This window comes from Caenorhabditis remanei, chromosome II (genome assembly GCF_010183535.1).
Source record: "Caenorhabditis remanei strain PX506 chromosome II, whole genome shotgun sequence".
NCBI classification, from domain to species: Eukaryota; Metazoa; Nematoda; class Chromadorea; order Rhabditida; family Rhabditidae; genus Caenorhabditis; species Caenorhabditis remanei.
Genome location: NC_071329.1, coordinates 3,375,068 through 3,399,734, shown reverse-complemented (window position 1 = coordinate 3,399,734; position 24,667 = coordinate 3,375,068). Strand labels below are relative to the sequence as shown.

The following is a 24,667-nucleotide window of genomic DNA, read 5'->3' as shown; positions in this document are numbered from 1 at the left end:
CTCAAAAATTAAAAACTCGCATGGCCTAGAAATCTCGGGTGGCCTAGAAAACCAATACCTGCTGAATTTCGGCATAGAAAATGATAGGATGACCTAGAAACCACAACAATCCAAAAATATCGGTCCCGATATTTGTTTGAAGGGGATAAACATATAAATGTAGAAATTTGTAAAAAATTTCCACTATTTTCAGCATTCTCGATGCAACTGAGTCAATTCCTTCGACTCGCCACATCAGACACCTATCACAACGATCCGTCGATTGCCGCGCTTCCCAGTGTTGAGGTGAGTTCTCAATGGAGCGCATTTGCAATTATCAGTAGAGCGTGTTTGCTGAGCTGTAGCATTGCCAATAGAGCGCGATTCATTCAAAACTTTAAAACTTTTGACCTTTTTTTTCCAGAACCGAATATTCAAGTACGTGAACAACAAGCCGCCTTCCACGGAAAAGTACGACCGATTCATCCGAAACGGACTGTTCGATTTCCGACCCCTGATACGACGTCACCCGTATGAGTACCGGTTACAGTAATCCCTGGTGTAACAATTTTTCGCTTATTTATGACCTCTTAGCTCAAAATTAGGTGTCACATTTCCCCCATATATGTGTGTACGGGTTTAGTTGGTAATCCACTGGTTTTTTCGCTTTGATTTTTGGTGTGGGACCTGGAATGAAAGAGGTTGGTTGTGGCTGGGAAAAAGTTAGGCCATGGATTTGGGAACCTAGGCCACAGGTCTAAGATGACCATTTGGGAACCTAGGCCATGGATGTCGGATTATAGGCCACCATTTGGAAACCTAGGCCATCAACCTCCTTCCCTCTCTTCCCCCGCCAAAATCATTTTCCCGCCCATTAAAAATCTCCCCGCCTCCTCTTTTTTCTCATCACCTCATTACTAATTTTTTTCTTATGTCTATTTTTTTCTGTACTACCACTACTACTCCTACACCCGTCTCACTTCCATAAATTTTTGATCATTTTCAATGAGTTTCCCCATTATATTTTGCATCAGCAATAATAAATTATTTGATGGAAAAAAACGAAGAAAGAGTTTGGGATTCTAGGCCACCAATACTTGGAAACCTAGGGGGATAAACACTAAATATACGCTCTATTTTTGATACACCGGTCATCGAAATAAAAATATCCAATTTTTGATTTTTCACGATTTTCGAAAATTTTACAAAAAACTTGTAAAAAATGATTTTTCACCCAGAATGTTAACTAAATATAACAATAACTCTACAATAAATGTTTTCCCAAAGTTTCAAGTCAATCCGACCAATTTGAAACAAGTTACGGTCGAAAAACCAAAACTTGATATCTTTTTGTCCGGTACTGTAATTTGGAATTCTAGGCCATCGGTTTTGGGATTCTAGGCCGCTATAATTTCAGAAACTTATGTCATGAAAATACAGTAGTGTCGGATTCTAGGCCACCGCCTTGGGGATCTAGGTCACCCAAGTCGGATACTAGGCCACCAACTTTCCAAGTTCTTGGAAGTTTGGAGTTCCAGGCCACCCATGTCCCAATCCTAGGTCACCAACTTTAAACGGCTTTGGAATGTTTTAAAACTAGACATTTCAAGAATCCCAGGTCATATAGATGTCGGATTCTAGGCCACCGAGACCTAGGCCACCTACCAGCACATCTAAAATAGCAAAATGAATTCATTAATATTACTGATATTTAATTGTTGAACAGATATGAAAGACAAATTAAAAAAAGAGAAAAAATTACAGAATCAATCGGAAATACAAATATTAAAAAACGCGGGTTTCAAAAACATAAAAATTAGAGAGTATCGTAATAGTTACCGGTGATGTTTAAAGGAGAATGCATTCAATTTTCCGTTAAAAAATGTGTATGCTTCTTTAAACACTACCGGGGAAGGGAATGAATTAAACCAGAATTAGAATGTATTAGAGAATTACTCTTCCATTGGCTCAGACGTCTCCTGGCACCTTGCCAAGACTCTTCTCGCCGTCTGCTTCTTTGGCTTCACGTTCTTCATCTGATTGTTTGGAGTGACGGTGGCGGTCTTCTTGGTTTCAGATGGAGTCTTCTTTTTGGTTTTGGCAGTTTTCGAGGATGCGGAGGTGGATGGTTTCTGTAAAAATGAGAATGCGAATGAGTGGTTCTGATGGCGGTTCTAGAACAGAGTAGTTTCGAAACAGGACACGTCGAAAACGTCTGAAATATATACAGTACTGGCCATAAAGAATGCGGCACTTGCAGTTTTTAGTTGAAAATGGTCAACTTTGTGAGTGTGACACGGCGTCCCTGATAGTCTTACAATATCGATTGTTTATTGAGTGTATAGATCACAAATAGAGCTTCATTTTTGTGGTTGACAACTTTTTTGTACGGGCATATCCTAAGAAGTTACAAGAAATTTCTCGCAATTGTTGCCCATTTTCAGTTCTAAAAAGGGAAGTTTTTGAACTATTTTCAATAATTGCCTGTAACATCTTAGAATGTGCCCGTACAAAAAAGTTATCCACTACTAAAATAAAGTTCTATTTGTGATCTTTACACTCAATAAACAATAGATATTGTGAGACTATCAGGGAGGCCGTGTCACAGTCACAAAATTGACAATTTTCAAATAAAAACTGCAAGTGTCGCATTCTTTATGGCCAGTACTGTAACTTCAAAACTGTAGATACTAAACCTGTCCATTTCAGAACAAGGCGGTTTTAACATGGCCAGTTTTAAAACGGAAATGGTTCTGAAATGACGAGTGGCTTTGAAACAGACAGTTCTTGAGCGGGTATAAAGCGTACGGTTCTATAACAGTCGACATTTCAGAATAGTCTGTTTTAGAACCATAGATTATAAAGCCGGCCCGTTTCAGAACCGTCAAACCACCCGATATTGAAAACGTTCAGAATCTTCTGTTTCAGAACCATTCCGGTATGGAACCGCCTGTTTTGTAACCGTCTTCCCTAAAACCGAACCAGTTTCAAAAGGAAAAACGAGAAAAAAAGACTAGATGGGAAATGGAAAACGGTTCTAAAACGGGTGGTGTTTGTAAAACGAGCTTACAACTAGATCAGGTTCAAATCAACCTCGTAAAATCCCGTTTTAGAACCATTTCCGTTTCAAAACCGGCTGATTCCCTAAATTTCAAAACTGATCATGTTGGAACCAAGTCTCTTTTTAAATCGACGGTTTTAGTATCCCCAATATCGGAACGTTTTGATTCAGAAGTTTCAAAACTGCTCGTCGATTCAGAACAGTCTGTTTCAAACCAACCTTTCCAGAGGTGCCAGCCTTCGGTTCCTTGGTCTTTTTTATCTTTTTAGTGGTGGCAGAGTCCTTAGCCTTCTCGATCTTCATAGCCGACGTCTTCTCAATTTTTTTCACCACCACCACTGACGGCGTCTTCTCCTTCTTCTCCTGCTTCTTATTCTTATTCTTCTTGTTATCAGTGCTCTTTTTCTTGACAATATTCTTCTTCTTCTTCATTTTTGGTGTCGGTGGAATAACATCCTCCTCGTCATCTTCAGAATCCGCCACCGGTCTCCGGCTGGGAGCACCAGGAGCATTGACATAACGGCGCTCGTCGAAGCCCATTATGAAGCTGAAAATAAGAAAACTGAATAAAGACATCTGGACAAACAGACAGACAAACCTCTTCCCGATGTCCTGCTGGAATTTCGCATCCGGGATCACGTAGACGCGCCCAGGGAGGACAGCTTCAATCCCAGGCTTCACTCGGACCGCCAAAACTTGAGCCAGATCGCTTCGCGACATTTGTGTGGAGAGTTGACTCAACCCAGGTACCGTATACGTCGGGATCAGGACCGGGAAGCAGAGCTTCTTGGCTAGACGGATCGCCTTGGCGATGGGGAACTCGCTGAGCCATAGGAGGGCCTGAAAATAAATAAAACCAATCAATAAGTCTCAAATTTGTTGAATTTCGGTCCCGCCTGGCTTAGATTTTGCTCGGCCCGACAAAAGGTACAGTTCCGGACAAAAAGGTATCAATTTTGGCTGTTTTCAGTGGAAAATGACCAACTTTGACTGTGTATTTCGGTATTTCCTGATTGTCCGATAAACTCAAGTTTATATGGGTTGGACAGATCAAAAATAGAGCTCCATTTTTGTAGTTGACCATTTTTTTTGTACGGACGCTCCCTAGCAAGTTACATATTGTCGAAGTAATTGCCAATTTCAGTGCAAAATAGTGCGATTTTTGAGCTGCCTCCTTAAAATGACTATAACTCTCTAGGGAGTGTCCGTACAAAAAAGTTGTCAACTACAAAAATGAAGCTCTATTTGTGAGCTGTATAGTCCATAAACAATCAGTATTGTCAGACTATCAGGGAGGCCGTGTCACACTCACGAAGTTGACCATTTTCAACCATAAACTGCAAGTGTCGCATTCTTTATGGCCCGTACTTTGAATTTTTCAACGATTTTACATTTAAAAAATCCAATTTCTTGATGCATAACTAGTTTGGGGCCCGTGACAAGCTTGATAAACCTGAAGTGAGGAAAAAACGCTACACACCTTCTCTCTATCCAGATTCGGACACGCCTCCATCAATTCCTTCACATGTTGCTCCGATTGATTTTCGTTGCTCGGATCGAAGATGAGCTCCTCGTGCTCCTTGTCATAGCACGGACCGATCAGCAACTCGTCTTCGTACGGGATTTCGCTGCAAGATTATTGGATTTTTGAGGTAATTTATGAAGCCTCATAAGCTCCGCCCACTTTCAGACAGATAAGCGGTGGTAGCGTCAGTTTATACATAGATTCGAAAACTATAAATGAGCCCCGCCCACTTTTTGGCCGCGTCAGTTTTTTCAGCCCAATTCTGAAGGTTTCCGAAAGTAAACGTGTCTAGACTCCGCCCACTTTTATGCCACGCCCATTTTTTGAAAAAAATACCCATAAAATTACTAAGTGGCGTAAGTGGGCGAGGCTTTCCAAAGAAAAAATATATAATTTTGGAAATTACTCGAAAATAAACGAAAAGGGGCGTGGCTTCTATTTTGAAGACACGCCCACTTTTCTTCAGGCTTGTCAGATCACATTAATTCCTAGCTTCACAATTTCCACCTACATATCAGGATCCTCATAAGCTCCGCCCACTTTGAATTTCAGAATTTTAGCAAGCGACGTGTCCGAGTGGAAGCTCCGGCCACTTTTTTTTCAATTTTCAAAATCTCGGAGTTTTAAAAAAGGGGCGGGGTGTGGCCGAAAAGTTTCTGAATGAGTTTTTCGAAATTAAGTCACGCCCACTTTTGCAATCTCAAAATTTATAATGTTTTTAGGTAATAAGGTGTCAAACTCCGCCCACTTTTTGAGAAATAGAAAAACCTAGAAATGCTGCAACTTTTCCAAAAAGAAGGTAGAGAGTTATGTACTCGCTTTCATCAAAAAAGTGGGTGTGGCCTCCCCAAACTCACGCAATTTTATCGGCCATCGTTTTGACAGGTCTCACGTACGGCTCCTCCTCCATCATAATGTTCATATTTCTGGCGGCCATTATTGCACTTTTTGAGCGGGGGGAAGACCGGAAGAGATTAGATCTGGAATAAGCTGAAATTGTGGGAGAAAATGAGAGAAATAGACGACGAGAGAAGATGAAAAAATCGATAATAATTGAGAGAGAAAGGTCAGTATGTTAACGAGAGAATGCTGGAGAGAAGGGGGGGGGGGGTCATAAAATATGTCGGCACAGAGATTTATGACACAGTGTATGTGTGACTCGTACAGGAAATAAGAAATAAGAGCCGCGGGCCGCGTAGATCAAATTGGAAAGAGAGGAGAGGACAGTCACTCGATATGATGACAAATGGGAAGAGGGATACTTTATAGACGAAAACATTATCATTGGAGCGCACTTGCTCTCGGGGTATCATAAAATGTTGTGCTAATGGGGAAAGTGAGTGATGGCTGAACTTTCTGTGATTTTGGGATTCTAGGCCACGATCATTTGCGGAGAACAGAATGTTGTCATTAGAGCGCAATTTGCTCTTGGTAACTAAGTTAACAGAAAAAGTTGATGGCTGGACTTTTTGGGATTTTGGGATTCTAGGCCACCAAATGAATCAGGATATCAGATTTTTCTGAAAACTGGACGTTTTCAGCTTTCCAGTCATATACTCAGTTTCCTGAGGGAAAAAGCTGTAGACCCTTTTTGTGAGGTCAGATTTGAAAAAAGCGACGGGCGGGAAAAAATGTTTTTAATCAAGAAGGACACCCAAGGGCGAAAACAGCAGGAGACGAGACTTCTGATGCGCGTGGTACAAATTTTGAACGTTATCATTAGAGCGTACTTGTTGAGATTTTTAGATTCTAGACTACCTCAGTGATTGGAGGAAGATTATGACGTCTATTTTTGCTATAAGTTGGACTACATACCATTTCGATTAATATAGATAACTAAAACTTGAAATGGGGAGAGATAAGGCTTTGAGGAAGATGATCTGTACGGGAGATCTTACGCTGCAAAGTTATATCACGTTAAATATTCCATTTTTGGATAATTTGAGCAGAAATTGCGAAGTTCAAATTAGCATAACTTTTCTAGCAACTCAGGTCGTTTTCAGTTGAAAGTGTCCAATTTTAAGATTGTGTTACGGTATCAGTGATTGTCCCATCAAGAAAACTTTTTAAAGGATAACAAAAATCAAAAGTAGAACCCCAATTTTGTAATGAACGACTTTTTTGTTTAGACACTTTCTAGAGAGTTATGATCATTTTGAGGGGACAGCTCAAAAATCGCACTGTTTTGCACTGAAATTGGTCGATTTGAGAGAGAGAGAGATATTCTGTTTTCTAGTAGTAAGAGAGGTCAGATTTGAAAAAGCAATGACGGACGGTGGGAAAAAAATGTTTTGGGATAGGGGAGGTGAGGACGGAGAGAGACGAGAGGCGAGAAGGCTGTCTAACGACTGCACTAGATTGGGATAAAGGGGTGCGGAGAGTACACACACTTGGTGGCCGAACTTTTGGGGATTCTAGGCCGCGAACGGAATTTCAAGGCTATATGGGACTGTCGATTAGGAAAACCGAACCATCTGGTAGATTGTTGTGACGGGAAAAGATGTTTTCAAGAAAAGGGAAATACTAGAAAAGCGGTTTTGGGAAACTAGGTTTGGGAAGTGGGATTGGGAGACAGGGTGATGGAAAGACAGGTGGTTGGTGTGACTGTGAGAAGGTCCAAGAGACGGAATAAACATAAATGAGAACAGTGAGATCAATAGATTTTCAGAGTAATAATAAAGATAAGTATACCCGGATGTTAATACCGGTAGATTATGAAAAAATGAAAAATATAACACCTTGATTAAAAAAAACCTTTTTATTGTTCATCATCGGGGAACAAACAAAAACAAATACAAAATTACAACACTTATTATCCTAATATTCCATTGGCTCAGCAGCAGTGCGAGTGGGCGGAGCATTCTCGTCTTGCAAGAAGCGCTTAGGGCACTTGAATGCCACCTGAAAATAGAGGGTTTTAGGGAAAACGTTATGGATAATGGTTATGTAGATCAGAAAATTCTAAGGGGGCGGAGCTTACCTTACGCTGACGTGTCCAGTGTGCGGCTGATGCCATCAGCAATCTAGCGAGGTCTCCAAGCCGAATCCCGACTTTCTTCTGCTCGCCTCCTTTCTTGATGAGTCCGGTGCCGATTTTCTTAATTTGAGGCTGCCGAGGTTCCTTCTTCTGTGTCTTCCTAGGCTCCGCCTTCTTCTTCTGAGCTCCTTTTTTCGTCACTCCAGTGGCCACCTTCGGGATCCCAGCCTTCTGACGTCCTGTAGTCTTCCGAGGAGCTACAGTCTTCTTCTCCGCCTTCTTGGGCTCCTCCTTCTTCTTGGTGACCTTTGGTGGTGGCGGTGGGCAGCTTTCGAGCTTGGGAATACCCACAAATCGTTCTTCCTCCTCTCTCAGCTTTTTACTGGAAAAAAACAACTATGAGTACACAGACAACTGGACAGACAAACAGATACACAAACAGACAATGAACTCACTTTTTAATACGATCATCAATTATGATCATAGTGTCCTTCACCGCCACGAATTCTTTTCCCCGTCGGATCGCCTCGGCCAGCGGGGATGCCGCCAAGAATTCAAGTGCCTAAAATGAAATTAATTGATTTTTCGAAAAGCAAGAAATTAAAATTTACCCTCTCAATGCCCAGGTCCGGGCACACTCTCATCAGCTCCATTAGGTTCTTCTCCGACTGATTGAAGTCAGTCGGGTTGAAGATCGCCTCGTCACGATCCTCATCATCACATGGATCAGTGAGGAGCTCCGGGATGACGTCGCTTAAGAAAAGAAACTTTTGTATGTATTTATTAGCACGACAGGCTTCTTACAACCGCGCTCCACCGTAACGATATAAAGTTGCGTTCAAAATTGAGAGACTCAGAGAAAAAAACAAGTTTTTCAAGGTGACTTCAGTGGAGCGCAGTTGTAAGACTGTTCTGAGTTTTCACCCGAAAAAAGTGAAGTGAAGCTCTAAAAAGGGGCGTGGCTTGTAGTTTTAAATTTTACCAAAAATGCTGTATTTGATAAAAGGGGTCTGCCTTTCTAATAAGACCGAAAAAGTGGTTTGAAAGTGATAACTGTCAATTTTACAATTCTACTTACACAGTGAATGTCTCCCACAGCTTCCCCTTCCTTCCAATGTTCTTCTCAATGATCTCTTTCGTCTTACTTCTTGTCATCATTGGCATTGTTGGGCGATTTGAGGAAGCTTTTCTGAAAAAAGAAAAGAGATTGTATGGGGAAAACTGTTTGGGAGAAAATCAATAGTAGACGAGAAGAACAAAAAAATGGTTCGGACTGGGAAGTTTAGATAGGAGGGAGGGGATGGGAAGGTGTGACTGGGCTATGGAACAGACGTTATGAGCAGAAATTGCTGTCATCTGATGAGCAAGGGTGGTGTTAGACTGCGCTTATGAGGTGGCCCAGCTCAATCTAGGCCGCGCGTCTGCGATGAGACAGGTGGAGGTGTGACTCGGAGTAGAAGGGCTTATGGGACGGGGGTTGTGAAAAGGTTCAAAAGACGGGATGAGGTGTCATCTGATAAGCAAATGAGGAGGATGCCATGCGTAAGAAAAGGATGGAAAGAGTATGGTGACGGTATTACGTGATGACAGTTTTTTCAGGCCCCTAAAATTTGCGACTGGTGATTTTCTAGGGACTGTAGGCTACTGGGTAAAGAAAGGAGGTGAGGGAAGTGATCATTGTAAAAGTTAGGTTTTCTATAGAAAGGTAAGTAAAAACGTCGTAAATCTTTCAAGGAGGCTTTGTTTGGGAAAACTGAAAGAAGGGATCGGAGTCGGGTAATGGTATGGAAATTATATTGGAAAGTGAAGAACGTGCCGTGTAACAATGCATGAGACGCATTGAGCATAAATGACTGACATTGTATAAACAAGGGAGAAGAGACCTGGAAAACTCGCTTTCCATGACGACAAGTGGAGGTGTGACTCGGAGTGGATGGGATGAGGAGGTGGGGTCGTGAGACTGGCCCAGAAGACGTACTAAGCAAAAATAGATGTCATGTGATGTTCAAAAGAAAAAATTCTAGAACTTTAGGCTATCAGGTAAAGCAGGTTAGGAGAATGAATCGTAGAAGGAATTAAGGAGAGCTGAATTTAGAGGTTCTCACACTAAGGGGAAAATGGAAAACTTGTGGCATAGATAATGAGATCAAACGCGCAAAATTTAAACTGATGGGTTTCAATGGTAACCGGGACTGAAGACTAGAGGATAAGGGACAGGTTGAAATTGATTGAAGATAACCTATTAGTAGTAAATAATGGATGTTCGGTGCGGTAAAAAATTGGAAGACAGAGAGAAGTAGTGTAACTAGAAAAAGGGATAGTGAGCATAAATTAATGTTATCTGATGAGAAACTAAGGTGAGACCGCGCATATGAGATGACCTAGCTCAATTCTAGGCCGCCCGTCTCCGATGAGACAGATGGCAGGCTCGGACAGAGGTGAGACTTTGAGTAAAAGGACTGACGAAACGGGTTGGGGATACGGTACACGAGGCGAGTGCGAAGTCATTTGAAGGTTTTCCGTTGATTTTTCGGAATTTTTTTTTGATTGAATTTTAAATTATTAATCGCAAACTATACTTTTTGCGAAAAAAAAAACAAAAATATTCCAAAATTTGGTTCACGGCCCGTGAAAAGTTTCAGTAAAACTGAAAAATCTGAAAATAATAAAAGGAGGGAGATTATTAGAGAAAAGCTGATTTCAAGAAAAGAGGAATACAAGAAACGAAGAAAAGTGGTTTTAGGAAATTGAAATGGGAGACAGGGTCATGGAAAGACAGGTGGTTGGTGTGACTGTGAGAAGGTCTAAGAGACGGAATAAGCATAAATAAGGACAATGAGATCAATAATTTTCAGAGTAATAATAAAGATAAGTATACCCGGATGTTAATACCGGTAGATTATGAAAACATAAAAATATATAACACCTTGATTTAAAAAAAAACCTTTTTACTGTTCATCATCGGGGAACAAACAAAAACAAATACAAAATTACAACATTTATCATCCTAATATTCCATTGGCTCAGCAGTGGGCGGGGCGTTCTCGTCTTGCAAGAATCGTTTAGGGCACTTGAATGCCACCTGAAAAAAGAGGGTTTAGGGATGTAGATCACAAAATTCTAGAGGGGCGGAGCTTACCTTCCGCTGACGATTCCATCCTGCTGCTGATGCCATCAGCTCTCTAGCGAGGTCTCCAAGCCTCACATTTTGACCAAACTTCTTCCCAACTTCTTTTTTGGACACTCCAATGACGACTTTCTTGATTTGAGTCTTTTGATGTGCAGGAGCCTTCTTCTGGGTCTTCCTAGGCTCCACCTTCTTCTTCTCAGCTCCTGTCTTTGTCACTCCAGCGGCTATTTTCTTGATTTGAGCCTTCCCACGTCCTGTAGGCTCCGCCTTCTTCTGCTCCTTTTTGGGCTCCTCCTTCTTCTTTTCGAGCTGTGGTGGTGGTGGTGGGATGTTCTCGACCTTGGGGACTCCAACATGCTTCTCCTCCTCCGCTTTCAGCAACTCCCTGAAAAACAATCATGAGTACAACACAGACATCCGGACAAACAAGCAGACAGACAGACACTAAACTCACATTTTAAGCACGAATTTCCTTCCCCGTTGGATTGCGTCGGCCAGGGGGCTCTCCAAGAGATATTCGATAGCCTAAAAAGAAAATTTGTTGATTTTCTGAAGATTCTCAATTATAGTTTACCATCTCAATCCCGAGAGTTGGGCACTCTTTCATCAGCACCTTAAGGTTGTCCTCCGACTGAATGCAGTCCATCGGATTGCAGACCGCTACGTCGCGGTCCTCGTCGTGGCAGGGCTCGGAAATGAGCTCCGGGATAATATTCCTTAAAAAATAAGTTTTTCAACCAAAAGATATTGAAGTGAAGCTCTAAAAAGGGGCGTGGCTTGAAGTTTTAGATTTTATTCAAAAAATACTGTATTTTCCAATTTCTTAACTTACACAGTGAACACCTTCCAGAGTTTTCCATTCTTTCCGAGATTCTTCTCCTCGATCTCCTTGTTAGCTCTTCTCGTCATCATTCTGGTCATTGTTGGGCGGCGTTGGGAAAGTTTCTTCTGAAAAATGGAGATAAGGGGAAAGCTGTTAAGGAGAGGAACGAAAATAGACGAGAAGAGAAAAATGGTTTGGACTGGGAAGGTGTGACTCCGTTATGGAAAAGGTTCAAAAAATCAATGAGCGGAAATTGTTGTCATCTGATGAGAAAGTGAAGTGAGACCGCGCTTATGAGATGACCTAGCTCAATTCTATGCCGCGCGTCTCCGATGAGACAGATGGGAGGCTCGGGCAGAGATGTGACTCGAAATAGAGGCGACTGATGAGACGGGTTCGGGATACGGTACAAGAGGCGAATGCAAAGTCATCAGATGAGCAAATGAAACTCCGAGAGAACGAAAACTTAGCGGTTTTTTTTAATTTCAGAACTCAAGGCTATCATGTGAAGCTGATTAGGAAAGTGAATACTGGAAGGTATTTAGGATAACAGAATTTGGAAATTTATACACTAAAGTGAAAATGATGGTTTTCGAAGGTAAGAGGACTAATGTGTAAAGGGTACAGGCAGGTTGTTTAAACATAAGTAAGAATTTGGATGGGGAAAATTGGATTATGAAAAGTGGTGTCTCGTGACTAGAGAGTGAAAACGGGGGGCCGTGACACTGTCTTAAAGGCGAATGGATCAGAAATGAATGTCATCGAATGAAATAGTAAGGTGAGACCTAGCATGAGACGGCCGAGCTCACTTGTGTCTCCATGAGATAGGTGGAGGTGTGACTCGGAGTAGAAGGGCTTATGGGAATGGGTTGTGAAAAGGTTCAAATGGGCGTCATCTGATGATGCAAGTGAGGAGGTCAGCAAAATTATGGAAGGGTCTGGTGAAACGAGACCGGAAGATGTTAGTGGTCAAATGTTAAAAACATATGACGGCCAGGTATCCTAGGCTCCAAAACGCATAAAATTCGGAAGTGGTGGTTTTCTAAGGACTGCATGCATAGGAAATGGTAAGAAGGTGAGGGAGGTGACTATAGCTAAAGAAGGGGAAGGTGGAAAATAGTGGAAAGTGAAGAACGTCAGACGATTCATTGTGATTGGGAGTGGATGGGATAAGGAGGCGGGGTTGTTAGAAAGAAGGCCTAGAAGATGTACCAAGTAGGAATGGATGTCATCTGATGAGAAAGTGAGGTGAGACCGCGCTTATGAGATGACCTAGCTCAATTCTAGGCCGCGCGCTTCCACGAGACAGAGGGATGTGTGACTCGGAGTAGAGGTGTGACTCGGAGTAAAGGGGGGCTGACGCTACAGGTATGGGAAAAGATGGTTAGGATGATGACGGATGACGACAAGTCACACGTTTGGATAATTAGTGTCTGTGGAGTACACAACAGTCTCCAAATAGCGTAAATAGAATAGGGGATACCGTATAGAAAGAGATGAGAGAAAACATGATAAGACAGTAGTGCGCTTGGAGGTTTATGGGGGATAAGAATAAGACAATCTTCCAGGCGTGTTCTGTGCAAAATAAGAGAATAAGGACTTGTCAGATTGATGATAGGCAAAATTTGAAAATACATCGATATTGAAGCTCCTGCTTTTGAACTACAGTACCGATTATGAAGATTGTGACACTTGCTGAAAATGAGCGATTTTTCAACAAGTGTTACAATGTTTTGTTGGTTTGACTTTGAAAAATGTTTAGAACTTTGATTTACTAGGTAAGTCCAGGTTGTCAACTACAAAATGTTGATCATTTGTCAAAGATCTTTTTTCTTCACATAATTAAAACCGTTTTGACAAAACACACCTGTAGCATCTGAACCTTATGAGGAGGTCAGTCATGTCACAATCTTAGAAAGATGGGAATTATGACAGGAAGAGATGTCATGGAAGACGGAAATGACAGTTCAATCTTATGCTAATTATGAAAATAGTGAAAATGAGATGGACAACCTGAAAAGGTTCATACTGACATAAATGATAGGGTACAATTTGTGAAACGGCGTTGCGTATCCAAAAATTGAAAGGAAAAGATCAATTTCCTGCTGTAGAATTGTTATAAATACTAATCGCGGTACCCTTCGATTGTAGTTTGTAGCCACCATGTCTTCCAACACTGAGATGCTACAGTACCGGACGAAAAGGTATCAACTTTGGCTGTTTTAGTGGAAAATGACCAACTTTGAGAGTGTGCCATAGTAATTCTGATTGTCACACCAAGAAAACTTTTAATGGATCATACAGATCAAGGGTAGAACTTTATTTTTGTAGTTGACAACTTTTTTGTACGGACGGTCCCTAGAGAGTTATGGTCATTTTAAGACGACAGCTCAAAAATCTCACAAATTAGCACGGAAATTGCTCGATTTGAGGGAGAAATTACTTTGTCGATATTTAACTTGCTAGGGAGTGTTCGTACAGAAAAGTTGTCAACTACAAAAATGGAGCACTACCTTTGATTTGTACGATCCATTAAAAGTTTTCATGGTGTGACAATAAGAATTACTACGGCACACTCTCAAAGTTGGTCATTTTCCACTGAAAACAGCCAAAGTGATAACTTTCGTAATATCCTTCGATTGTAGTTTGTAGCCACCCTGTCTTCCAACACTGAGATGCTATAAGTGTGAAGTTTTTTTCAAAGGTAATAGTGAACAATACCCTTTGTTTTTAACAAAGTATTGTTCTAAGTGTGACTCCTCGGATATTCAGTTCACACTTTACATCTTCTGAATCCGTCTCTTCGGCAGGAAGGTGTGAGTGCCGATCACACTTTTTTGTTGGTGATTTCTTGTCGTCCCGTAGACAAACAAAGTAATAACAAATGAAATTTTGATATTTTTGAAGTCGAAAATAACTCAGTTAATCTCAGGACCTCTACAGAACTGAGGTTGCTCCACAGTTTCAGTTGACAATGAGAAACTTTGAGCGTGTTTCATAAAGTTGCTAATGTCCAAAAATGTCTATAGTTCAATAGGCTTATAGATAAAGCCTTAAGTTACATTTTTGTAGTTGACAACTTTTTTGTACGGGCGGTCCCTAGGGAGTTACGGTAGAGTAAAGTTGACCTCTACAGTCAACAAGCTAACCTTTGAGCCACCGCATCCCTCGAGGGAGGACCCGTATAAAAATGTTGTCAACTACAAAAATGTAACGCAAGACTTTATCTATACACCAACTAAGCCCATGTGACAATCATAAACAATTTTAAAATTGCTCATTTCCAACGGGACCCACACACTGCCTAACTTTGACATTTCAGTGATGGTATTATCTCCTCATTGTTTGCTTCATTATTCTACAAATTTCAGCAGTCCCCATCAATAATGACTATGATTTTCAGAATCAGCATAGTCGAAAACCCTTATATCCTTCCCAACTTTTCATCAATTTTTCAATTTTTTCCCCTATTTTCGAAAAACCTTATTTTATTGACTCTTAAAGGCGCATAGTAGTACACTGACAGATGTCGGGTCTCACCGCATAAGTTACCGTACCCCGTTTGCGCGCGTGACACGCCCACTGTGTCCACGTTTACGACACCGTAAGGATGAATTACAGGGTGCGGCAGAATTACCCGCACAAGCTATAAGTGCTATATCTAAAAAAGTAAAAGTCAGAAAACCATGGGAATCAACAAAAAGTTTATTCATGAGCATAACAACAATTATCAGGTAATCTTGTTCCATCCGACCACCTCTCTTTTCGATGACAGCACGAAGACGTCTAGGATAGGCATCGATGGTTGCACGCAGGTACTTTGGCGACAAAGGGCCCCATTCCTTGACCAGGGTATTCTTCAGCGCCTTGATACTTTAGTGGGATTTAGCGTTGACCTTGTTTTGTAAAACCCCAGATGGAATAGTCCAAAGGATTGAGGTATGGGGAGGACGGTGGCCATTCGTCCTCCGGGATGAATGCAGGCAAATGGGTCTCGTACCACTGTTGCGAGAACTTGGCTGTGTGTGCTGGTCCACCGTCTTGTTGGAGCACCCAGTGACATCTATTGAAGTACTTCTGAGCCCAGGGAAGAAGTGTCTTCTCCAAAATCTGCGAGATGTAGACTTCCTTGTTGATTTTGGCTCCTTGATCGACAAAAAGCAATGGTGGCTTGCCATCAGCACACACTGCTCCAAAAACCATCACACTAGCGGGATGAGAAGCTTGATGTATGGTCCTTTTGTTGGCAAAAGCTTCCTCAGGCATCTCAGCAAGTACTCAATGATTTTGAGGATTGAATTCTGCCTGTACCGTGAACAGCTTCTCGTCGGAGAACACTGTCACCAAGTGTTCACCATTGCGCGTGCGCGGAAGGAGCTTTCTTGACCTTTCGAGTCGTTTCTTCCTTGTAGCTTTCGAGAGAATGGCTGCTTTTGGTACACGATAGCAAGTAAGCTTCCGCTTGTCTTTGACGACCCTTTCCATCAAACGTGAACTAATTTTCATACCTTTCGCCATCTTTCTGATGCTCCGAACTGGATTTCTTCTGATTCTCGCGTTCACAGCTTTGATCCGGCCTGGAGTGACGATTGTTGCTTTTCTTCCTCTCCCACATCTATCCAAAGATGTGCCAAGCTTTTTGAAACTAGAAACCTAACCATAGACGGTTCTACTTGGGACTCCGAGACTTTTAATGATGTCAACCGGAGCGACTCCTGCTTTGAAAAGGTTCAAAATGGAAGAGCGATGTGGACTCGGCGGTGCCATTTACCGAAAACAAAACCGATCGATCTGAATTTTGGCAGAATGATAAAAAATAATATGATTAACAAAATTTTAAATAATACGCGCACCAGAATTGCGTCAATCACCTTGCTTTATGGCTTCAAACTTTTGTGCGGGTAATTCTGCCGCACCCTGTAGTAGTTGTCATTCGGCTCGGGAAGAGCTGCGGAGGAAGGTCGTACCGTTCTCTCATCGTTTCCTCGGAATGATCCCCTGTCTTATACAACGTGTGAATTGTACATGTATACCCATTACACCTTCCTTTTTTTCTGGTCAGGCACTTTAAAGGTAGTGATGATCAGGGTTACTGTACATGTGTGTTCCCATTGTCTACCTGTACATTATAATTCATCTCCGAAATTAGAAATTCCGAAATTCACGTACTTATTATATCTTATTATATTATATCTGATTCACCTATTAATTAGGATTTCATCTAGGCTCCGCCCACTCTCTCTCTCAGAATTTACATTCTTAAATAAGCTTACCATTTGATAAGGCTTCTCCTGGTAACTTGCAAAATGAGCGGAACTTGTTTAGTTGATACACCATTCTAATCATGTTATTATCTACAATACCCAAGCACTCAGGCACTTTAAATGTAGTGATGATTCTGGGGTTACTGTAGTTTTTTGTTTATTTATTCAGTTATGTATGCATGTACTGTTTGTATGTTTGTTGTTTGAAGTCTACTCAAGCTCCGCCCACTTCTAGAGGATCTTTTCACTGGTTGGTTTGGCTAAGGTAACCAAATAATCTCATCAGATTGGTATTGCCCGACGCGGGACATGATAACAGTAAGTTAGGCTCCGCCCACTTTTGACGCCTACTAATTAAACTTAATATAGCTTCTACTACTTTTTGTGTTATACTTAGAAATTAGGACCCGCTTACTAATTAGCACCTACTGACTAACTTTCACCTCTATTGGCTCCGCCCATTTTTAGTTTTTCCTTCTCAGACTTTACCTGGCACCTTACTAATCTTATTTGGCTTCAGTCTTAGGCTTAACTTTCTAATCAAGCCTAATCTGTCAGTTAGCTCCACTCACCTACTTTTATGTATTGACATGTCATATTTTGCTGCCCAGTGGATATGAAAGTTTACAGTGTGCCAGAAGGGGTACTGTAGGCGTGTTATATATGTTGGAGAGTTGCGCGGAAGTGATTTTTTCTAAAACGGAAGTCTGAAGTTGGAAGTCGGCAGTAAAATTTTGAGAACGGAAGTAGGAAGTCGGAAGTCGGAAGTCGGAATTCCGCGCAACTCTGATATGTTGGTTTGTATGAAATAAATGAAGATGAGCAAGCAAGAAGAACATAGAATAGAACAGACGATTGGAAAAAGAGATGGAAGGGAACATGAAGAAAAGCTGAAATGAAGCTGAATTTTTGACTGAAATGGCTGAAATCCAATCGAAATCAAGAAAAATTGACGAAAAATGGCAACTATAGCAAATTTCTGACTGAATTTGGCTGAAAATCGGTTGAAAACCATCGAAAATGACCGAAAATCCGAAACTTTGGTCTGAAAATGTTCAAAACGCGTCACAGGAGCCCCAGATTGCAGTTTTACACCTTTTTGACAGCTTCCTCCAATTCTTTTACATATTCTTTCTTTCCTCTTCACGTGGGTTTCCCATCATTTTAAGTCTATCGAATTTCAGACAAACTTGCTGTTGTCACCGTCAATTTTTTTCTATCACAACCTCCTTACCTCTTTACTACCCGCTTTCCGTATTTCAACCTTTCTGTCTTTTTCTTTTCGTGTCAATAATGCCATCCTAAATTATACCGTTTTTAGAACAACATCAATTTAATTATGTCTTGCCGTGGAGCCAGCAACATTTCTGCCCGTGGAGGAAGAGGAGGGTCAGTTCTTTACTCTTTCAGATTTCTCACCAAATTTTCTTCTTTCAGACTCAACGCTCGTGGCTACTCGGCCAACAACAGATGGGCGCAAGGACTTGCCCAGCCGATCGAGCCGACTGAGGAAACAATGGCAGTTCTTGAGGATTTTGTGAGCCAGAACCCAATCACGAAGGATGAGTTGGAAGGATTTTTGGCAGAGAAGAAGACGGGGAATAAAGCCGGATCTAGAAGAGTCTCTAGTGAGAAGGCATCTGTTCCACCAGCGGCAAACTGTCCAGAAGATCTGCAAAAGATCAAGTAAGAATTATATTGTGAATGACCCTTACCTATAAGAAACTTTCATTTCTAGAAACACCCTTCCCGCCTCTCAGTATAGACAAGAAGTTCTTGAATCCATCAAGAAAAATGATGTGGTGATCATCAGTGGAGGAACAGGATGTGGGAAGACCACGCAGACACCTCAATTCATTCTTGACGAGGCGCATACGAAGAATCAGGAAGTACGTGTTATCGTCACGCAACCACGTCGAATTGCTGCCACGTCGATCGCGGAAAGAGTGGCGAAGGAGCGCGGAGAGAAGATTGGGGAGACAGTCGGGTATCAAGTGAAACTGGAGAGCAGGTTAGTTGGAAGACTAGAAAAGAACAAGGGAGTGGGGTATAGTAAATGGAATAAGAGGGGCGGATAAACTAGGAGGATAAAGTATGGGCACTACATACACTACCCCTGCAATAAGATATACAGTACTGCCCATAAAGAATGCGACACTTGCAGTTTTCAGTTCAAAATGGTCAATTTTGTGACTGTGACACGGTCTCCCTGATAGTCTTACAATATTGATTGTTTATGGATTGTAAAGATTACAAATAGAGCTTCATTTTTGTAGTAAACAACTTTTTTGTACGGGCGATCCCTGGAGAGATACAGCGCTCTGAAGTCGCTTACCCTCTCGGCCTCTGGTGCCAGTGGAGATAAGCCGGTTCAGGGCACTGCATCTCCACAGGGACCACCCGTACAAAATAGTTGTCAACTACAAAAATGAAAGTTTACATTTGAACTGTTTAATCCATATAAATATTTATTGGTGAGACTATCAGTGATACCGTAACACCCTCTCAAGATTTGACATTTTCAACTGAAAATACCAAAATTGTATATCTTATTGAACGGTACATGTAGAATACAGTATGGATATTCGGTAGGCCGCGGTGGCCAAAGTCTTATAACTGAAGAGGGTACAATCATTTTTATGGAGTTACAATGAGAGGTAGGGAAAGGCCGTGAGAAGAGGATAAGTCCCAGCTACCCATATATGCAAGATTGACATCAGTGACTGTGAATAAGAAGGGGCGTAGCTTGAGTGGGGGGGATGGGGACCAGGGATGTGCGGAAATAAAAATTTCGGAAATTTCGAAACTTTTGCGAATTTCATTTTCGGAAATTTCGGAAATTCATTTTTCGGAAATTTCGGCAATCGGAACTTTTCCGAATTTCATTTTCGGAAATTTCGTAAACTCGGTTTTTCAAACTTTTCATAGTCAAAATCCAATAAATATGCAGTAAAAACTAAAATTTTTGTAAATTTTAGTTGGATTGAAAACAATTTCTTTCGATTCCGCACAAATTCTCTTTTTTATCATCATGAAAATATATGGAATTTCGGAAATTTCGGAAATTTCGGAAATTTCGGAAAAATATCTCGGAAATCGGAAATTTCCGAAAGTTCCGAAAATAAAATTCGGAAATGTTCCGACGGAAAACAGTCTCGAAAAAAAGTCGGAAATTTCCGTATTTCCGATTTCCGTTCCGCACATCCCTGATGGGGACGTGCTGTAGGAAGAGTATGATGGGAAGATTGAGAAAACGATAGATATTGAGAGATAAGAAGGAAAAATAACAAGTTTGGTAGAAATAATAAGCTTCGTTTTTACAGAAAGAGCGAAGCAACACTCCTCACCTACTGCACCACTGGAGTACTCCTCCGGATGCTCACATCTGACCCGCTCGCCTCCAACATCACTCATATCATTATGGATGAGATCCACGAGCGGGAGATCAACACCGACTATCTCCTTATAGCGGTCCGGGAGTGTCTGAAGCGTCGGACAGACTTGAAAGTCATTTTGATGTCTGCCACGATTGAGGGCAACATGAAGTTGTTTACTGAATACTTTCAACACCTCAACGTGGGTATCATTAAAATGGAGTCCAGAACGTTTGATGTGAAAACCTATCACATTGAACACATTTTGGCGATGACGGGATACCAACCTTCTCGTAGCTCGGATGACTTTTATTTAATCAACGATGAAAATTGGAACGAGAAGTTGGTGGAGTTGATGGAGGGACAAAAGGAGAATATTGTGGATGGAGTTGACCTCGTGGAACAGCTTGAAGAGAGGTTTAAGGAGGAAGTTGAACTGGCTATTCCATACAGAACCGATCACTTCAATATCCAATCGAATGATTATATTGAGAAAGTCGACTTTGGGAAGAATCGGCTCGGAGACATGTATGACATTCTGTACGGAAAGGATAACAAAAACTCAGTAGACTTTGATCTTTTGAACCATGTTATCCGATATCTGACAGACAGCCCAATCCTTGGATCGATTCTTGTCTTCCTTCCTGGTTTTGAGGATATTCAAAAGGCTATGGCATTGGTAAGACTAAGTTTAACATTGAATATAAACTGAACATTTTAACTTATAGATTAATGAATGGAAGAATAAGTTGATCAACATGAAGTCAGTTTGTGTCGTTCCACTCCATTCACAAATGAGCAATCATGATGAGGCTTTTAAGAAAGTTGATGACGGAACCAGAAAAATAGTGAGTTTTTAAATACATAGTAGAATTCGAGTTACGTAATCAATCATTTTTCCAGATCTTGGCCACAAACATTGCCGAGGCGTCAATCACGATTGAAGACGTCATATTCGTGGTGGACACAGGAAAAGCCAAGGAAAAATGTTTTGACCATAACGCCAAGATGAGCACTCTATCAACCAAATCTATTGCAAAAAGCAATGCATTACAACGATCTGGAAGAGCAGGAAGAGTAGCTAATGGATATTGTTTTAGGCTATACTCCAAGAAAGCCTTTGATGAAATGCCAGAGTCACAAATTGCCGAGATGAAGAGAGCACCAATCTACGATGTTACATTACACGCAAAAATTTTTGCTCCGCAAGGCATGAGGATTCAGGATTTTTTATCATTGGCACCAGAAGCGCCCGAGGAGGAATCTGTGATCCAATCGATTAGCTTCTTGACTCAAATTGGAGCCTTCCATAGGTCAGCTAGCGATGAAGATTTGGATAAGGATCCGGAGGTGACTGAACTTGGAAAGATTATGGCTCGACTCCCATTGGACCCTCAACTGGCTAAAATGCTCATTTTTGGGCTGGCTCTCAAATGCTTGGGGCCAATTGTTAACTTGGTATCAGTGTTAGCGTGCAAAGATCCTTGTAAGTTGATTTTGATTTTTTTATACTCATTGTCTCAATTCAAAAAGTATCAGTGACGATTTTCAATAGAAATCTCTAGCATACAGTACCGTCCAAAAGGTTGTAAACTATAGACGTTTTCAGTTGAAATTGGCCAAATTTGTTAGTGTGTCATGGTAATACTGATTGCCCCATCAAATAGATTTTTAATGAGTTATACATAACAAAGACGGAGCTTCATTTTTGATGTTGATAACTTTTTTGTACAAGCACTCCCTAGAGAGTTACATATTGACAAAGTAATTTCTCCCTCAAATCGTCCGCGCAAAATCGATTGATTTTTGAGTTGTCCCCTTAAAATGACCATAACTCTCTAGGGAGTGTTCGTACAAAAAAGTTATCAACTACAAAAATGGAGCTCTACTTTTGTTCTGTATGATCCATTAAAAATCTACTTGATGGGACAATCAGTATTACCACGACACACTCTCAACGTTGGGCCGTTTCAACTGAAAACGGCCAAAGTTTACAACCTTTTAAACGGTACTGTCAAAGTACCCTAAACATAATGATAAATATTTTCAGTTGTACTCCCAAGTCTCGAGGACAGAAATAAGCAGGAGAACAAGAAGGCTAGTTTCTCCGCCGCGCAAGATTTCTCCGATCATCTCCTATACATCCGCCTGGCCAGAGCATTTGAGAATCTGTCCGGATACAAGGAGCAAGCAAAGTTTTGCGATGACAACTTCCTCAATCTGTCGACAATGAAAATGATCAATGGGACTTGTCGGCAACTTCTCCAGGAGTTGGTCGGAGCCGGTCTCGTGAGCTATTCTGGCCGCGATGTCATGGCTCTCTTGGACGATATCTCCTACAATTGTTACTCGGATTGTTGGTCAATGGTGCAGGCAGCAATTGCTGGAGGAGTCTATCCATGTGTTGGAGTCAATCGGACCACCTCCGTTTTGAAAAAGGTTCAGACATCGTAAGTTTTATTCGAGACAATGTGAACGTGAAGCTTGATAATAACTCAACTTTCAGACACTCTGATGATGCTGGCCTTCACCCTTCCTCATCATTGAAAAAGGCAACTAAAAATAACGCACAAGGCCCAGTTCTCGAATTTGTGGCATATCAAGAAATGTGTCAAATGTCGGATTCTTCACTGGCAATGAAGATGGTAACAGCGATTCCGTCACTCACCGCTTTTTTGTTCACTGGAGGCATTCAATTGAAAAAAGAAGTGATAGAAGAGCATGTGCTAGCCAATGAGCCCCAATTCGAGTTAGAAGGAATTTCACATTTCTACATGGGTGACTGGTACTGCGTGGAAGCTGAGAAGAATGTAAGTCAAAACTATCTCTTATTCGTGAGAGACCTTAAAACGTTCCACATTTGTCAGACAATGCGCCAGCTACTGATTCTCCGTCAGAAGTTCATGAACTACTTCATGGAAGGAATCTCCAATCCTCAATTCTTTGGCCAGGGAACCACGGATAGCCAGAAGGTTAGTTGTTTTACTGTTAGCTTAAAACATGCATACATATGTAGGTAATTATGATTTAATTTTTAGAAAACATTGGAAGTCGTTCGACAACTTTTGGAATCTGAGAAGATGAGAGCCAATTTCTCGCCAGTGGAGATGTCTGCGTCAGCAAGACGTTATGGAGGATATAAGAGTGGCCAGAATCATCAGTACCAAAACCAAGGGCAGTCATCTCGGCAGTACATTGGTGATGGTAGTGGCTGGCAAAAACACAAAACTGGTGGAAACAGAGATCAATTTCAAAAGCGCGAGATTCCTTTCAAACAATCCAAAACAAGTGGTAGCGGGGGTCAGTGGCGAAACACTGGCAAGGAATATCAACCGAGAAGAGAACAAATCGCTCAGTCAGATAGTAACCAATGGCGTAATCCCAATTCACAACAGTACAATGCAGATGGTAGTGGTAGCCAGTGGAAGAGACAAGAGCAGTCGTACCAGCCGAGACAAGGACAATCTGGACGTGGAAGACAGGGTTATAAACCGCGTGGACAATCATACCAGCCAAATGGTGGGCAATCTAGATATCAAAATAAATTGTGATATGTGATTTTGAATGAACACCTAATAAAGTTTTCGTATTTAATTGAAGTTTTCTTGTTTGGAAATGAAAGTGTAAAGAGATCAGTGAAAATTACAAATTTACACAGATTGATAGTAGCATGATAGTTAGACTGGCTAGGGGGAAAACCATGCTTGCAAACCGGGCCGAAACGGGCCGACACGGGCCGGCGCGTAACGCGCTTCAAACTAAATATTATGAGCTCTAAAATATACCAAAATGTAGATCGCAGCGAGTTCTCTGTCTGTGACCTACTATGAGCCGGGCTAGAATGACTTTTTTGGCCTTTTTCGCGTTTTTGGCACTTTTTCCCAACCCGCGACATATTAACGAATAGCCATCCGGCCCGTAGTAGGCCACGGACATAGAAATCAACGAGATCTACATTTTGGTATATTTTTGAGCTCATAATATTTAGTTTGAAGCGAGTTAAGCGCCGGCCCGTTTCGGCTCGGTTTGCAAGAATGGAAAACAAAATGACGCGTTCTTCCTACAAGGCCCAAACGCAACCGTGGGTAAATAAAACTCGCCATCTTCTGAAGGCAGGCGAATTATGCGCATCTATGATGATAAATCATCATAAAACATATGATAATGATGGGAACCAATTAAGGAAAGGCGTAAGTGGGAATTCTAGATAAAATCTACATACACAGCGTTCTATTACAATGCAGGTAGGACAGAGCTCACTAGGGAAGGTCATGGACTCGGTCTGGAGTTATGGGTCGTGAACTATATCATTGGAAAGCTGAGAGAACGCTGATTCCAAATATATATTCAGTTTTTGCCCTCGAGGCCTGGCATTTGTGAAAAACAAAGTCAAAGTGAGAAAAAAGACAAATTATCGTCTTTTTAACACGCGAAAATTGCTTTTAAAAAATGCAATAATTTGCCTTTTTTCAAACTATGACCATGTTTTTCTCAAATACCAGGCCTCGAAGGCAAAAATTGAATATATATTTGG

General features: G+C 41.4%; 5 protein-coding genes across 5 annotated transcripts; 2 read left to right on the top strand and 3 right to left on the bottom strand.

Moving 5' to 3' along the window:
• Nucleotides 1–201: 201 nt before the first annotated feature.
• GCK72_004296 (uncharacterized protein) lies at nt 202–532 on the top strand (the record flags this gene model as incomplete). Its single annotated transcript, XM_003093262.2, has 2 exons — nt 202–285; nt 404–532. The coding sequence occupies 2 exons, from the start codon at nt 202–204 to the stop codon at nt 530–532; spliced, it is 213 nt and encodes a 70-aa protein (XP_003093310.2).
• A 1,399-nt stretch (nt 533–1,931) lies between these two features.
• On the bottom strand, nt 1,932–5,487 carry GCK72_004295 (uncharacterized protein; the record flags this gene model as incomplete). The annotated part of the gene is made up of 5 exons (XM_003093259.2): nt 1,932–2,111; nt 3,260–3,587; nt 3,639–3,880; nt 4,521–4,668; nt 5,423–5,487. The coding sequence occupies 5 exons, from the start codon at nt 5,485–5,487 to the stop codon at nt 1,932–1,934; spliced, it is 963 nt and encodes a 320-aa protein (XP_003093307.2).
• Nucleotides 5,488–7,382: 1,895 nt separating this feature from the next.
• Nucleotides 7,383–8,706, bottom strand: GCK72_004294 (uncharacterized protein; the record flags this gene model as incomplete). The annotated part of the gene is made up of 5 exons (XM_053724588.1): nt 7,383–7,466; nt 7,546–7,924; nt 7,998–8,104; nt 8,154–8,295; nt 8,621–8,706. The coding sequence occupies 5 exons, from the start codon at nt 8,704–8,706 to the stop codon at nt 7,383–7,385; spliced, it is 798 nt and encodes a 265-aa protein (XP_053588782.1).
• A 1,843-nt stretch (nt 8,707–10,549) lies between these two features.
• On the bottom strand, nt 10,550–11,593 carry GCK72_004293 (uncharacterized protein; the record flags this gene model as incomplete). Its single annotated transcript, XM_003093250.2, has 5 exons — nt 10,550–10,624; nt 10,682–11,057; nt 11,127–11,197; nt 11,247–11,388; nt 11,505–11,593. The coding sequence occupies 5 exons, from the start codon at nt 11,591–11,593 to the stop codon at nt 10,550–10,552; spliced, it is 753 nt and encodes a 250-aa protein (XP_003093298.2).
• Nucleotides 11,594–18,098: 6,505 nt separating this feature from the next.
• Nucleotides 18,099–23,684, top strand: GCK72_004292 (uncharacterized protein; the record flags this gene model as incomplete). The annotated part of the gene is made up of 10 exons (XM_053724587.1): nt 18,099–18,148; nt 18,197–18,445; nt 18,498–18,770; nt 20,083–20,812; nt 20,862–20,981; nt 21,037–21,619; nt 22,184–22,583; nt 22,640–22,943; nt 23,001–23,105; nt 23,172–23,684. The coding sequence occupies 10 exons, from the start codon at nt 18,099–18,101 to the stop codon at nt 23,682–23,684; spliced, it is 3,327 nt and encodes a 1,108-aa protein (XP_053588781.1).
• Between the last annotated feature and the right edge of the window lie 983 nt (nt 23,685–24,667).